The 15,200-nt window shown below is 49.7% G+C and overlaps 1 protein-coding gene across 3 annotated transcripts in view; it reads left to right on the forward strand.

The window, feature by feature from the left end:
* SEC31B (SEC31 homolog B, COPII coat complex component) overlaps window positions 1-15,200 on the forward strand; it is a 90,576-nt gene extending 75,376 nt beyond the window's left edge. For 2 of the 3 annotated variants that reach the window (XM_019502515.1, XM_019502516.1), the window contains exons 17-27: window positions 840-985; window positions 2,307-2,477; window positions 3,098-3,280; window positions 3,613-3,832; window positions 4,098-4,433; window positions 5,578-5,616; window positions 8,547-8,602; window positions 9,556-9,702; window positions 10,085-10,201; window positions 12,361-12,432; window positions 13,266-15,200. In XM_019502515.1, coding sequence (XP_019358060.1) covers window positions 840-985; window positions 2,307-2,477; window positions 3,098-3,280; window positions 3,613-3,832; window positions 4,098-4,433; window positions 5,578-5,616; window positions 8,547-8,602; window positions 9,556-9,702; window positions 10,085-10,201; window positions 12,361-12,432; window positions 13,266-13,445 — 1,667 coding nt within the window. In that variant the 3' untranslated portion in view covers window positions 13,446-15,200. The remainder of the gene's footprint in view (window positions 1-839; window positions 986-2,306; window positions 2,478-3,097; window positions 3,281-3,612; window positions 3,833-4,097; window positions 4,434-5,577; window positions 5,617-8,546; window positions 8,603-9,555; window positions 9,703-10,084; window positions 10,202-12,360; window positions 12,433-13,265) is intronic. The other variant, XM_019502517.1, reaches the window with a different exon arrangement.

Consider the following 15,200-nt stretch of genomic DNA (forward strand, 5'->3'; position numbering starts at 1 on the left):
TAATCAAAAGGCTACCACAGCCAGACTGTTTGCTCTTTAGGATTTCTAGATATTGCTTTATCCTGTACCCTAGTTTACCCTACCCCCCGTAATCAATAAAGTTCTCCTTTATGACTGGTGTGGGAGACTTATTGAGACTAAATTATGCCTAAGAGACCCCTTAGGTCTGTGGACTAAGGGAGACTATATCTTTTTGCCCCCAGACTTGGTGAAGTACCCCAAGTGCCTGTACTGGGTTGAGTACCCGTGGGACTTTAGGCCTGTGTTACCCCAAGGACACAGGGCCGCGAGACAGTTCATTCTTGGGGTGGTGGCGGCACATTACCCCCAGACTAGCGAGTGTGCTCTGGGAGAGGGGTCGGCCAGACATAAGGCGCCCCTAGGGAGGCATTCGGAGCCTGGAAGGTGGTCGGGCGCAGGAAGGTGGGTGGCTCAACGCAGGAGCACCCCCTACTGGCCCACCTCACGTGGTGGAAACAGCAGAGGGATACGAATACCCAGCTGTGTTCCTGAGGTGGGATCTCTGCACCTGCCACAGTCTGGACCTCTTGAGTGGAGATGGGGCTGGGATTTTTTGTTCTTTCTCAGTTCCTTTCAAGTGGTTTTCTTTCTCTGATCAGTCCTGGCTGTTTAATTTTAGCCAGGTGCTTGGCTCTGGAAATCCTTCATGACAACAGCCACTCTGCAGCAAATCCAGAGTTGGCTCTGCATGCAAGCTCCTGAGCTGGGACTATAGCAGTTTGCAAAGCTGTAGTAAGATTACTGAGTGAAGGATGGGGGGAGAATGAGCTGGCCAGATGGGAGTACATGAAAATTATGCCTGTTCCTATTCCCTTTAGACATGTTGGGTGCCCGTCTGGAGTCAGAAGGCAATGGGGCACTGTCCGATGAAGCCTGCCTCTGCTACATCTCATCAGGCAATGTGGAGAGGTTGGTGGACTGCTGGGTAAAATACCATGAGACTTCGTCACCCCTTGGTCTGCAGGTACCGGTTCTACAGTATGGACATGAGGCCACCATAAGCTAGTCTGCCATCCAGAATCTGTTTGCATGACCCCATAAAAGAGAGAGTGCACCTTTAACTCTAGTTTCAGCAACTGTGCTGCTTCCAGCTGCAGAAGTTAGTGTCTCCTAGACTAGTTTATAGGTTTGCAGCTGAAGGAGATTTGTGCTGTTAAGGTCCAACAACTTGTTTTGTTTAGATGACCTGGATCCTTCTGTGTCTCCTTGCTCAGGACAGGGTCTGGTGCTGTAGAATTTGCATGGCTGTGTTTTGGTGGCGATAAGTTTATCTAGTACTCCTCACCCTGTTCTCTGAGCAGCTCTGCATTTCATCTTCTCAGCATACCTTGTGCAGTAGAGAGGACCTTACCCCTATCTCCCCATGATGTCCTGAAGGACAGGAAGTCAGTACCCAAGCTTCTTTAACCTGGGTCTTCCAAGTCCTAGCCCATTGTCCTAGTGCATTTAAGCCATCCTTCCTACCTTGGCTAGGATGGTTACCCTTCAATGTGTCTTTGGGCTTTCACAGTGAGTGAGGCACCTCCTCCAGTCAGGCACTAGGATACTACACTTGATCTGAGCCTTCAAGAGGCCGAGAAGCGATAATATATAATACTTCTTACCTAAAAGGCCCCCAAACCTTCTCCCCCATCTTATTTCTCTACTGATAGTAAACAGCAGCTAAAAAGTGTCCTGAATGCCTCTTTTGGTTATGTTTTTAACTGGAGAAAAGCAACTTTCAGTGAAAACCAGAAGTATACTTGTGCTTCCATGGACCCAGTCTTTATTTCCAGTGAACTGACTGAATATTTTAATAGCTGAAGCAGGCCAGTCTCTTGTTTGCTTTTGTGGTAGTGGCCTCCATCAGGAAGCCTTCTTAGAACAGATTTTAACCTGTTTCCTCACGTAATTGTATCTTGGAAGCTGCCTATGGAATGTCTGTTGGAGATGCTGTTATCAGGTTACAATGTCCTTGTTGCTATTTTATGCTGTTTTCTTACCATGAAACCTAACTTCCTGGTTTTGTTTTTTGGTTCTTGTCCTCTCCTGCCCCCCCGCCCCACCAACCAAGATGCTTTTGTTTCCAGCTCTGTGGGGAAGGCTCCTCAGTAATAGTCTTTGTTGTTGAATGAAGTCATTTCTGTTCATATTTGGCTTTGAGAAACTTTCCTTTTCTCCCTCATGCTGACTTCTGGGCAAAAGCTGCTAGGCTGATTGTGTTTCTGACTAGGGAGGTTAGCATAGCACATCTTGTTCTCAGTGGTGAATTTGACAAGCATTTTCTCTTTATCCTGCCCCTTCAGGACCTGGTTGAGAAGGTGATGGTGCTCAGCAGGTCCACTGAGACTCTCCGTGGAATTGCAGGGCCTGCACCAGGACCTGTCGTAGCGGAGCAATTAACCCAATATGCCAGCCTCTTGGCATCACAGGGTTGCTTGGCAGCTGCAATGAGCTATCTTCCTAACAGCTCTGAGGTATGTGAAAAATGGATAGGATTTGAGGCGAGGGGTAGAAACTTGACAGTTGGGATCTGGTACTTCACTATAAATCAGGAATCTAGATAGCGCAAATGGTAATGGAATCTGTCATTTCAGGATGAAGTTTTTAGCTTTTCTAGAACACATAGTTTGCCTCGGTCGCTTGTGGCGTGTAGAGGAAGGGGCTGGAACTTTACTGTCCTGTGATCTACTGATCAGCAGCAGTGTTATCAACAGCTTCTCAGGGGAAAATCCACTCATTTCTTGTCTAACTAAAAGCTAGTCGCTATGTTGAGACAGGCATAGAGATGTGAGGATGAAGGGCTGATCCCTCTTGTTGGAAGGGAGAATGTTAACAGTGGCCAACTTGTGGGGTGGAAAGGCTTGTTGAGGTATCAGAGAGCTCTGCCTATGGAAATCATAGTGGTGTCCAGGATCCTGAGGTTTGTAGTTCCTCATAAGCCCTCTGGAGCCTTCGTTAGGTGCTGCATATTGATTATGAAGGCTTTCTGTCACTACCAGTGAATTCTACCTGGTGGACCATGGCATTTCTGAATCGTCTTCTAAATCTCCTTTCTGAGGGTCTCAAATCATTCCTCTTGGCCTTATTGTTTCAGCTCCTGATCCAGCAGCTCCGAGACAGACTCTTCCATGCCCAGGGGGAGAGTGTGGGTGACCAGCAGCCTCCTCCTTTCCCCTATGCGCATGTCCACATAGGGGCAGTTCCATCTCCAACAACCAAGAGCAGCTCTGTTCCTCAAGGCCCAGTTCCCAAACCAGCTCCCAGACAACCAGAAAAGGTAAGCCCCAAACTCAAGTGACCACTACCTAGGCAGTAAAAGCTCTGGGAAAAGGGGGAGAGACATCTACAGGAGGCTGGAGTGGACAGTAGATTCTTCTGAACATCATAAGGTTACTGGCTGTAGTAGCAGCAAGCTTGCAGTATAGCGTGCATTAGTCAAAGGTCAACTCCCATGATGAATCAAGGGCTGATTGGCAGGTGAGTAAGAGGACAGTAGCACCTGAGCTCTAATCCAGTATCATTGCAGAAATACCCAAATCAACATCTTTTCTGGGACAGGGAAGGTGGGGCTGACAGGCCTTACAGCATGTTGTGTTTGTTTTATTGCAGCTTATCTACCAGCCATCATTCACCCCTCCAGCATCAGCTCCATCAATGCCTCCCCTCTTCACACCTCAGCCAGTCCCAGCAATGCCTGTGACTCCTCTCCCGGCTGGGCCCTCTCCTGCCAGCAGCAGTCCCTCCACCAGTGTTTACTCCAGGCCAGGAGTCCGGTCTACATACCCACCGTACACCTCAGGCTTGGCCCCAGCAACAGTTTCAGGACCTGGTGAGTAGTCTAAGGATGTAACCTATAAAAGCATCCTCAAATGAGGAACTCTGGCAGAGGCCCCCATTAAGTTTATGGGAGGAGTTGCTCATCAAGTGAGCATGCTTATAGTGGAGGGAGATCCCAGGCATAATTAGCCTGGCATTGTCTGGTGATGGGCAGGCTCCCCAGGGGAAGGCAAGAAGGGAGGGAAGTGTGCTTACACAGTGAGATGAAGGGTGGGATGCACACATTCTACAGCTGATGCTCTTTGTCTTGGTTTCAGCACTGTCCCAACTTCAGCCGTTTAGCCTGCCAGGGCCCAGGCTTGCTGGACCACCTGCTTTTCCCAGTCAGCCTCCTATTTCAAGACAGTCTGTGCCCATGGCATCCCCTGGTCTCCCACCCATTGGATCTGCCATCTTCACTCCAGCCTCAGTTCCTTCTCAGCATCCTGTGCAGCTTCCTGCAAGTTGTCCTCTGCCCACACCAGGCCCCCCTCCTGCAGCTTTCTCTTCAACCCCTTTCAGCTGTCCTACAGGGATGGGTTATCCTCAAGGAGGCCCTGGGGCTCCATCCACCAAGCCTCTTGCAGCTGCCAGCATCCCTCCACCTCCCACAGGTGAGTATTTTCCAGCACAATCACTCGAGGGCTGCCAATAATAGCTCTATATTGGCTGCTTCCCCTTCACCATTTCTGGTGCCCATTAGCATTCAGCTATCTGGAGTCCAGTTGCAGAGAAAGGAGGCATTGGGTGTAAAGGATGATATGGACGTAACAGTTTATGCAGTTCAGCAATGTACAGATGACTGAAGTTAGCTGTAGTGTGAGCAATGGGCAGTGAAATGGAACCTGTGTTGTATTTTATTTGTTCTGTTAAGCAAATCATGCACTTATCTAGGATGTGTATACATGGAGGGCACTGTACTTAATTAGAATGAGTCTTCTGAGGGTCAGTCTGTTCCCACGAATCCCTCAATCAGTGCTGCCCATGTTGGGTTAATGAACTGGTTTCCTTAGGCCCAGTGTTCCTGAGATGCTGCCTGTTCATACCTGAGGCCTGATGTTCTGGAAATGCTAGGAATGTAATGGGTTTGTCTCCCTAAGGAAGAACGCCCCTGTCACCGGGGGGTTCATGATTAAAAACTGCTTTCTACTGTGCTTCAGCTCTTGCTTCCCATTGCCAACAGGCTCTTGAGCTAGAAATCTGTTTCAGAACTTCCCAGGCTCTGTGAATAAGATTCAGAACTAACTGAGCCCTTCATGACTGAAATATCGGTCTGAATCCAACCTAACTTGCTAGTGATGTGAAGTCATTGTCACCTCTTGGCCTACAAGGATGAGTTGGTGGCCTTGGTCTAAAACCCTGGCAGACAGGTATCCCCATTTCACAGTATACCATCAAAGGTGGTGCTTGTTAGTCCTTAGCTTACAGAAATTATCCAGTTCGTGGAGATTCCTTTGCAAATGCAGTCCTGGTAGGTCATGGCTGACTGCTATACTGTAGAGAAGGTGGACACACCTGTAGTCCAGCACTTCTCAAACCAAATTTACTCTGAAAACAAAGGAATCATTTTCAGTGTTGACTGAAACAGACAAATATAGCCATGTGCAACTATGTGAAGGCTGGGCTTATACCCTTGACTGCCTAGGTCAGGCTAGACTGAGCCATCTGAAATCATCTGTGCGCACCATTGCGATGTTACTGGTGAAGTCGAAGAAGCTGGTGATAGTGACTCTGACTACAACCTACCTTGATTTTCAGGTTTCTTCCCCTGGCTAGATCCCTACTTGGATCATGCAGGTAGTACAAAGAGCAGCTGCTGTACTGGTGCTGCCTTGAGTGAAACATGATATATCTAGATATATGTGTGTGTGTGTGTGTGTGTGTGTGCACGCACGCGCTTGTTGCTGTTTGTTGTGTTCCTTGCACGTCCAGGAACTTGTAAATGTGCTTTTCCAGGAGCTGAGGCATAGCAATGCAAATACTTGCCCCCCCCCGGGGACTGGTAAACTAGGAGTGTTCATTGGGATGACTATGAGGTTTCAGTCCTAATGCAGTTGCTGATGAGCCCTGGAGGGTTTGGAACGTTCTGGCTGTGTCTTATTTCACCACCCTGGCATCTGTTTGGCCGATACGATTGGGAAGCAGCTGCTTCTCCTTCAGAGCTGATGTCAGCATCCTTCTTTGGGTCAGGAACCCTGGAATGCACCTAGTGGATTGATATTCCCAGCTTGTTCTCCCTTCATCTGACCTAAGGCTTTTTGCAGGCCTAGTCTTGCCTTGGCTGGGGTACATCAGTGTGGCCACTGAGGTGGGGATATGTACTGGAAAGCCCTTGTGGTTGTAGCTTCTAGTTGCTGGCAAGCTCCCCTGCTGCCAGCCAATGGATGGGTGTTATGGGGAATGGCACAGAGGGGGTGTAAGTTCCTCCACCTGCTTTGAGAGCAGGGCCTGGATTTTGATCCCAGACAGTCTGCTGTGGAGAAGTCGGACAGTGCCAGAGATACCACTTTGTGCTGGTCTCTATATTTGAAGGTTCCTAAGGGGGAGAATGCAGCTCTTCTATCTTCACTCATGGGAGAGAGAAGATCTGTGTTGTTGAGGGTCTCTTATACACAGTGGCTTCTGCTTGCACTAAATCTCTTCTGCCAGTCTCTGAAGCTCAACAGCATAGATGCCGACTATTATTTTTGCTGGGGGGTGTCTAGGATGATGGACATATGGAAAGTTTTAGGCATTTCAGGGGACAGCCCTCTTCCTGAGGGGAGCCAGGGCCCTCAGGGCTCCCCCACACTCGGCAACTCTGCTGAGCAGTGTGAGTTTTGGCCTGTCTAGAAACCCCAACATTTGTGTGGAATGGAAGCTGAGTAGTTTGGGGCAGTACTGTGTGTGCAGAGGCTTTCTATTCTGTCCTTTTGGCAAAGGCACAGAGAACTCCAGTGACTTCCTGTGAAAAACAGCTTGATTCCAGCAGGGAGTTTGTGATCTGTTTCCTTTGAGATGCTCCCTCTGCCTGGCAACTCTGGTATTTGGGCTGAAGGGGCATGCTTCAGGTCCAGAATTATACTTGCTTCCCTGGGCAGACAGTTTAACTCCTGTTAACATAAATGGGAATAGGACACATACAGATCAGCCCAGGCTTTCTTAAGAGTCTTTTCCTGATTTCTGTGGTTGAGATTATTTATTGCTGCCTTCCTTTTTTCATAGATCTATTTTAAAAGTATTTTTTAAGGTGAGAAGGAATCATTGGGGCATGCCAGGGAGAGATACCTCCAGCAATCCTGAATCCTGCCCAGTGGCTTGTACTTGAGAGACCCAGCCAGCCACTTGGAGGTATCTTAGTTGCTGTCAGAGCAGCTCAGCAACAGGTGGAGGGGCCTTGCACACATCAGTGTGTCTGCCTCACAAATTAGAGGGTCCTCATCCTGGGCACTTTAAGTTTTTCCAGAGCAGCTGGAGCAAGAGTAAGGCAATCAGGGTGTCATCCTGTCATCATCCCCACCTCCCCCACACATGCACAGTTGCCAGATGGAGGGGTATTCAGGTGGGGACTGACTTACATAGGCCTAAACCCCTGGAGCAATGCCAGAGCCTGCTAGACCACTGAAATAGCACAGTTCTAGGACACAGCCTCTTGAGGGCTATGCATAATTACTAACTTAATTAAGCCCTTAAGAGAGTGATCATTGCAGACACATGGGAGAGAAGGCTGCAGAAGTATTTAGCTGGTGTAGTAATAAAGGTCATTAAAATAATAATCACCTTTGTGTCCTTCTCCCATGGCTTGTGTGAATAAATACTAGCCTATGACAGTTCAGGTTCAGTCACTCAGTCCTCGGTTCTTTTAAGACTCCAGCAGGCCTTAGACTATCACAGTGTAAAATAATGCTGCACTTGCACTATCTTTTCCATCTGGCAGGGCTAAGTTAGGGGTGGTGCTGCTGTGACCTATGTTATAATAGTGCCAGGGGGCTCCAGTCAGGCACTGTGTGATGGTGTCCAAGAACAGCCTTAGCCTCCAAAAAATTATAGAGTAAGTGAAAACTACCTTCTGGTTGTCATCCAGGAAACCTTTTACCCAAGGGGTGGTTGGGAACCTATTATCAGTAGGAGAAAGTTTCATTCCCTGGTATCTGCCTCCCACCCAGCTTCCTGTATTCCTCAGTGCTATGGACTGCCTGTGTGAGGCACTCCTTTCAGGGATGGGGAGAACTCCTGTCTCCTGGAGCCATGTAGCTTTGGCTCATAAAGCAGAACAGTCCTTTCTCTAATTGTGTGGGAAGCCTGAGCCCCTGAGTTCTTGGAAGCCCTACACAATATGTGGCTTGAGTTCAGCCATATAATTCATCACCCAGTGCAGAACTTGGGAAGCTACAGACAATTGCAGAAGTGCTTTGCTTGCACCAGTAGCATCAAACTTAGTATCCCTTAAATAGGGGCAACCCACAGCTTGTGCATGTGCTTCCTGTGCCAGATAGTGTAATTCTAGAAGGAAAGGAATACACCTTGGGGAGGTGGGTTCTCAGACCACGACCCCTGGAATGAAAACTAGTCAAAAAGCCTTTCCATGAAATGCTGAGAAACAAGCCATGGAAGTTGGGCGGGGAAGTTGGTTCAGCACTGGGGACTTTCCAGCTTCCTGAATGGTCTGTATAATGAAAGGGGTTGCGAACCACCACATTGGACTTCTTATATGAATTTCATGCCTATGTCTTATTCTTTGTCTCCAGCTCAGGAATCTTGGAATGATCCTTCTGCACTAAGAGGAGGCCTTCAGAAGAAAAAGGTAACAGCTTAGTTAAGGTATCTGCTAGAGTGATGATTCTTAACCAGGATACTGCTGTTGTGGGCTCCCCACAGTCAGTACCCTAGCAAACCCCCATACTCCCCTTCTGCTGGACAAAGCTGCAACTCGAGCAGCTTTGAGCTTTTCTTCAGCCAGTTAGTCCTCTTATGTGATTCTTTCCTATGGCTCCTCCAAAAGGACCAGCCAGGTGAGGTCCACTGCAGCAAACCGTGTCTCCACTATTTCCATTGTTGCCTCCTACTGGCAGATGTAGTAAAGAGCTCCCCCCACCCACCCCCCTGTCTCTTTCTCCTCCTGCTTTCCCTTTTAACTTGGAGTAGACTCCTGGCAGGGTTGCTGGGAACCTGCTCCAGGCTGTGCTCACTACTGCTGGATTAGTTTCTTGTTAAAACCTTCTCCTTTTGATCCAGCCTAGTTGGAGAAAATCTGTTTGGAGACTCTGGCTTAGAGGCAGAATGAAGTGTTTTCAGGAGGCTCTTCTCTCCCCCACCACCCCCCCTTGTCAGGAAAAGTCCCACGACACTTGTTCTGTCGGGCACTTTCCTGCTGCTAATCTATGCATTCATGACTCGTGCCACTGCAGACCCGAGGCGGCTTTCTGGGGAGCGACACTTTCTGGTGCAGTACAGCTGTTTGATTGAGCAATTTTGGCAAGTCCAAGAGGATTTGTCCCGGTGGCCTTGGGTGCTGGGCATGGGCACTGGGACATGCCAGGAGTACCTCACACTCTGATCCAGTGGGTGGAAGTAGGTGAGAGGTGTTATACAGCCCAACTTGGGGATCGTTCTGGAAACCCTCCAGTTAAAATGAATGCTGGAAAAGGATGTTGATGAGTTTGGCAGGGGGAAATTGCAACCAGCTCCTGGGCCTCTAGGCATGGGGTTTTTACAGCATTGAATTTTCTCTCCCTGTATCTTTCTTTTCACTGTTAGTTGCCAGAGAAGTTCACTCCACCAGCTCCCATCACAGCTCCAGTAATGAACCTCCCTGCCGAGCCACGAGTGCTCCAGCCCCAGAACCCCAGATCCCGGGAGTCAGGCCAGGCACCCCCAGGAGCACCCAAAGAAGGCAGCATGCAGGTAACCCAAGGCATTCTTCTCCTGCCAGACTCCACACTGGGGTTTGGAGAGCCTTATCCTTTGGGGATTTCCAAGCCCCTAGCTGCCTCTCCTCTCTCAAAACTCTCTCTAGAGCTCAGGTAGAATATGGCAGCCTCGTGGCAAACTGCTGAGTGGGTAGGAAGCAGTGACCCTGACCAGAATCAAGTTACCCCAGAGGCCAACAGCCTCACTGGGGCTTTGAATCCAAAAAAAGCTCAGAGGTGATGGGCTACTAATGCTTTCAGGTTGTTCTCACATATTGCCAGAGGAACCAGTGTGCCCCTTGTTTTTCACTTCCCCCAGCTGAGTGGAAGACTTGTCTGTCCTCAGCTTGTGCACTCCCACTGCTTCTTGCTTCCAGTTTCACCAGCTGCCTGTGGAAAGGATCGAGAGAAAAGACGTGCCCCCAGAGCACCAGGGGCTGAAAACCACCTTTGAAGGACTGGTACAGCGCTGCTCTGCAGTTGCCACAGACCCTGTGAGTTGAGTTTACAGCTGCTTCCCCTCTTCCCTTCCTCTGTTCCCCAGTAGGTGCTGTAGATAAGGAAAGGGTTGGGGTGGTGTGGGATCTCTTTCCAGCTCTGCCATTGTCTTCTCTGTCCCTGTAGATTAGTATCTGGCTCTCTTCTCTTGAAAGTTTCAACATGACTGTCAGTCTTGTGCTTTAGAGATTCATTCTCTTAAGTTGTCTCTCCTGCATCCCATTGTCATTCTGAAGGGCACTTGGCCCTGCCCCTTGCTGTCTGTCTTGAAGAAAAGGAAAAAGCCTAGCACTGTCAGCAGGCCTGACAGGGGAAAGCTTGAGCAGAGCAGATATCCCCACCACCTAGCCCAGGGGCGGGCAATTATTTCAGGCAGAGAACCGCTTACTGAGTTTGGATAAGCTGTCGAGGGCTGCATGAGTAGCCTTGCCCCTTAACAGGTGCCCCACCCCCTGGTTGCCATCTTGTGACCAGAAGTCCTGCCTCCTAACCCCTGACCTTTGCCACCAGAAGTCCCTCCCCTTACCCCGAGAAGTATTCCTTTCAGCCAGGGGCTTTGCCATCTGGGAACCAGAAAAATATCAAATTTATATTCTAAAAGAAAACATCTACAGCATTCATTAATTTGATTTCAAAATTGATTTTGTCCTGATTTACACGTGTTTGTGTAGTGTACATAGAGATGATTGCACAATAGCTTAAAATGAAGTCTTGCTCTTGTATATTGTTGGGGGGTGAGTATAAGTTTGTGGGGAGCTGTGGGGGGGGCAAGGGAGCATGTGGATGTGCGTGTGGATATGTGGTGTGTGGGTGGGTATGGAGTTTGTGGGGAGCTGTTGGGGGAGGGTGGCTGGGGTGTGTGAGGAGGTGTGGGGATCTGCGTGTATGGCAGTGCAAGGGCGGGGTATGGTGCATGCATGTGGGTGGGGTGTGCATGTAAGACTCACCCTATGAGAACACATATACTCTGCCCCTGCCTACACACACATCCCTCCTGCTTCTGGCCCCAGGGTACCAGCACAGCTTGTGCTCCCCAGTCCTGTGATGCAGCCTGGGTCCACATGGTGCTGGAGCAGTGTGGGGGCAGGAAGGCAGGGAAATGATTGGGGGTGGGGTAGGGCTGGGCTCCTTGGTTCTGCTGGCTCCCCCTGGGTCCTACTGCCCCGGGTCCTACTGCCCCTGGGTCCTGTCATCTTTAACAGGCAGCCAGGAACAAATCAATATTAATTTACTAATTTTTGGGGGCCCTGTGGGCCAGATAGAATAGCCTGGTGGGCCGGATTTGGCCTACCCCTGACCTAGGCCATGACTGGGGGCTGTTTTGTTTCCCTCACAGCTTTCCAGAGTGAGAAGGGGTCAGAACAGGATGGGGCTAGATCTTCTACTCAGGAAGCCCAAAAAGGGCAGTGCTTGGAATAGTAAGGCTGAGATGGCATCTGGGCATGGGCAGACAGAGACTGATCCTGGTATAGAAAACCAATGTAAATCTCAGATGTCAATTATTCTGGGATCAGGAATAGTCATGCAGCTCTCCCAAGGTAGCAGTAGGTGGCTAATACAGTATCTTACCACAAGGCAGCAGAGAAGTAGGAAATGACTTGTTTGTCTTTAGCAAACAGCTCCCCCACAGTGGGCATGGACAGATGGTACTTAAACCAGGTTAATTAGTACTAGTAGAGTTTTCCCCCTGACTCAGGAGTAGTTCTCCACTGGAGTAGGTAAAGTACCCCAGTCCTTATCAACGATTTGCTACTGTTTTACATTGGTGTAAGCTTGGTTGTCCAAGCTGTTTGCCACTCCAGCCTTACAGTCAGCCCTGTTGGATGATTTCTTGAGCTTCTCAGATAACTCTGGCCTGTGTAGCCTGGGATATGATGCTTGCATTGCAGAGGGCATTGAGATGCAGAGGTGCAAGCCAGTCAGCTCAGGCATTTGTCATGGAGAAGGCAGAGTCTTTGGCAGGTGGTATAAAATGGAGGGGAGTGTACATTGTGTGGTACCATCCAAGCCACAACTGCTTCTAGTAGAGTTTGAGATGCGGTCCCTCTGTAAGGCAGCCTGGGGAGAGGAAAACATTGGGGTGAGATGTGGCACCTTGAATCTAGTGGGGCCTTGAACCCCGCCAAAGCCAATGATGACTATTTCTTTGCTTCAGAAAACCAAAAGGAAGCTGGAGGATGCAATGCAGCGGTTGGAGTGCTTGTATGAGAAACTCCGGGAGCAGGCGGTAAGCAGTCAAGCCCCTAGCCCTGATGCTGGGCAGGGTCCAGGCCCTTCCCCACATCAAATGTGCTTGTGGTTGCATTGTCCACTGCACAGAGGTGCACCCTCTGAAGAGCTGGGAGGTGATGACCCTCTTAGGAGCAATGACCCTTAACTCTTTCATCCCATCTCTGAAACCAAATTCATTTGTCCCTTTCCTCCAACACCATACCCACTTGTATCAAGTCTGGTGTACAGTCTGGTACATGTGACCTGTGAGTTGGGATCTGTTGGTGGGGCAAGATGGTCACTACTACATGGGGTGAGTTTAGTTTCCTATGGTCTCTTTCCTCTAGAATATATTAAACCAGAGGTTCCCAGGATGAGGTTGGTGAGGCAATGGACATGGTGGGAAGTAAGCAGCTGCCCCCACATGCCTTTATAGATTTTTCTGTTCAGTGTGATGGTAAGAATGAATGGTGGTCCCCAGGATGGTTTGGGACTGATCTTGGTCCAGAGTGCTGGAGATCTGTAGCATTAACTCCTCAGTTAATAGGCCAGTGTCACTGGTTTTACCCATCTCATTGGTCAGGACCTAGATTTTTTTTCCTTGTTAACTCAGCAGGGAGAGTTAACTTAACTCCTTGCTGCTGCCATGTGGATGAAGTTCCCCAGTGTCTTCTGAAGAGGCTGGGGAAAAACCTTCAGGCTCCACCACAGAGCAAAGCCTTTCTCCAACTGGAGGTGCTTTTCAGATGCTTTGGTTACTGTGGGTCAGGGAGGGACCACAAACCAGGAGCAGAGGGAGCTAGTGTTAGTCTGAGCCTGCTGACAGTGTGTCTGTTTCCTCCCCTCCAGCTCTCCCCACACATCCTGATGGGGCTTCATGACATCGCTTGCTGTGTGGAGGCACGGAACTACCAGCAGGGTCTTGCAGTCCACACCCAGGTGGTGAGCAGCAGCAGCTTCAGTGAGGTGTCTGGCTTTATGCCCATCCTGAAGGTTCTCATGACCATCGCCAGCAAGCTGAATGTGTAAAACCCAGCTGGGGCTATGATGGGCTGTCATCATGGAGGCCACACTAGGTGGAATCTCCCAGCTGTCCTGCTGATCTGTGTACAGGGTTGTGGACTCACCCGCAAGCTGCAGTTCATGAGGAGCTTGTCTGTGACAGTACCAGGGCCATGATAGGCCTGTATAGCTGGTCTCTTTCTCTCTCTCTTCTTCCCCCACCCCGCAACATCTGCTTATCTTGGTGCTCTTCCTGGTCTGTGTCTTGATTTCAAGTCACCAAGGTTACACTGAGAACCTCTTCAAGCAGCTCTGAGCCTCCTGCTTCTCTCCTCACCCCTAGTACAGAGATGAGACTCTTCATAGGGCAGAAGCTATTGCTGCAGGTGCTTTTCAGTCGGAGACTGCCATATGGGACAGGTACCTGCAAAGGCTAAGGATTCTCCCCTCTTCCTGCTCTGGGTATAGACATCCCTTTGGTGGTAGGGAAGTGATACACACAACCACACCGTTGCTTCCTGAGCTGAAGACCCAGGGCCTGTATTCTGTCTCATCTCATGCTGCCTGTGCTACCACTCCTCAGACTCACTTCCCCCACCCCCCACATGCTCTCCTGTCCCAAAAGCTTTCTATTTCCCTGGTCCTTCGCCACTATGAGATGGTTCAACAGGAGATGATGCGAGGCCATTCTGGCTTGGCTTTGCTTTCTCTTCCTGTCTCTCTTCCTGTGCAAAACGTGGTTCTTGTTTTCATGGCTGGGGCAACACAAGTCCTTACGCCTCATGTCAAGGGTTGTTCATGGGTCTCCCCTCATCTTGGGATGACTATATCCCTGAGAGTGGGCAGCTACATGTTTGATGCACATACTCCCTTCCAGAGCATTGTGGCATGATGCATTTGACCCTGAAACTAAACTGTCTTGGCACATGGCACCATGTGCCAGGTAGCACCACTGGCTTGTCAGTAGCCATGGTCTGAAAGCCCCTTGGCTGGGATTTCAAACCTGATTTGGGGATTTGGACACCATGGCCGGTGTCAGTCCCATAGCCTGATTTGAGTAACTTGCACCTCATTCTAGGACCCTCTGTTCCAAGCCAAGGGTGAAGGGAGGGTGGGTGGAGCACTGCAGGTCTGTTCCCACTAAGTCCTGGAGATGTTCCTACATAGTACCGCAAGGCCTGTTGGCACAGCAGAGAGTGGGCACCTGCTTCAGGGAATGGTTCCGTCTGCTCCAGAGCCCATGACCAGGCTGCTTTGAGGGTACTCGGGGAACAGTGAAGCATTTGGAGCTGGTGTGTGGAGGACGCATCGGATTCCAGGGCACACATCTGCCCATTTCGTGCTGATGTTTGTTTGGGTCTAGGAGTCTCCTCCCACCCACCATCTCTGTGCAGGTGACTTCATTATGAGATGTCCTCCTCTACTTAAAGTTTGTCCTTCAGCACTGTGTGAATTCTCAGCTCAAGCAGTATAACTCCCTAGGCAGGCCCTCCCCAGCGGAGGGAAATCTCCTCCCTTCCTGCCTGCCATTTGGACTCAGAGGGCCTCCTGCCTTCTCTGGTCAGGATGCACATTGTGACGCTGTCTGGGTGCAAAGCTGCTCCTGCTGAATCAGCGTGATCTGCCTTGAGACTTGGAAAGGGGTCTCCCTGCCCCCTCCCCCACCTCTCTCTCATGTCAGCACAAAGTGCCTCGTTGCTGCCATCTTCTGATGTTTCTATTGCTGCGGTTTGATGCACTGAGATACTAATGAATGGTGAAATAAAGCTGCTTTTTGTGAAA

Source organism: Gavialis gangeticus, unplaced genomic scaffold, assembly GCF_001723915.1.
Source record: "Gavialis gangeticus isolate Ggan-Ray unplaced genomic scaffold, GavGan_comp1, whole genome shotgun sequence".
NCBI classification, from domain to species: domain Eukaryota; kingdom Metazoa; phylum Chordata; order Crocodylia; family Gavialidae; genus Gavialis; species Gavialis gangeticus.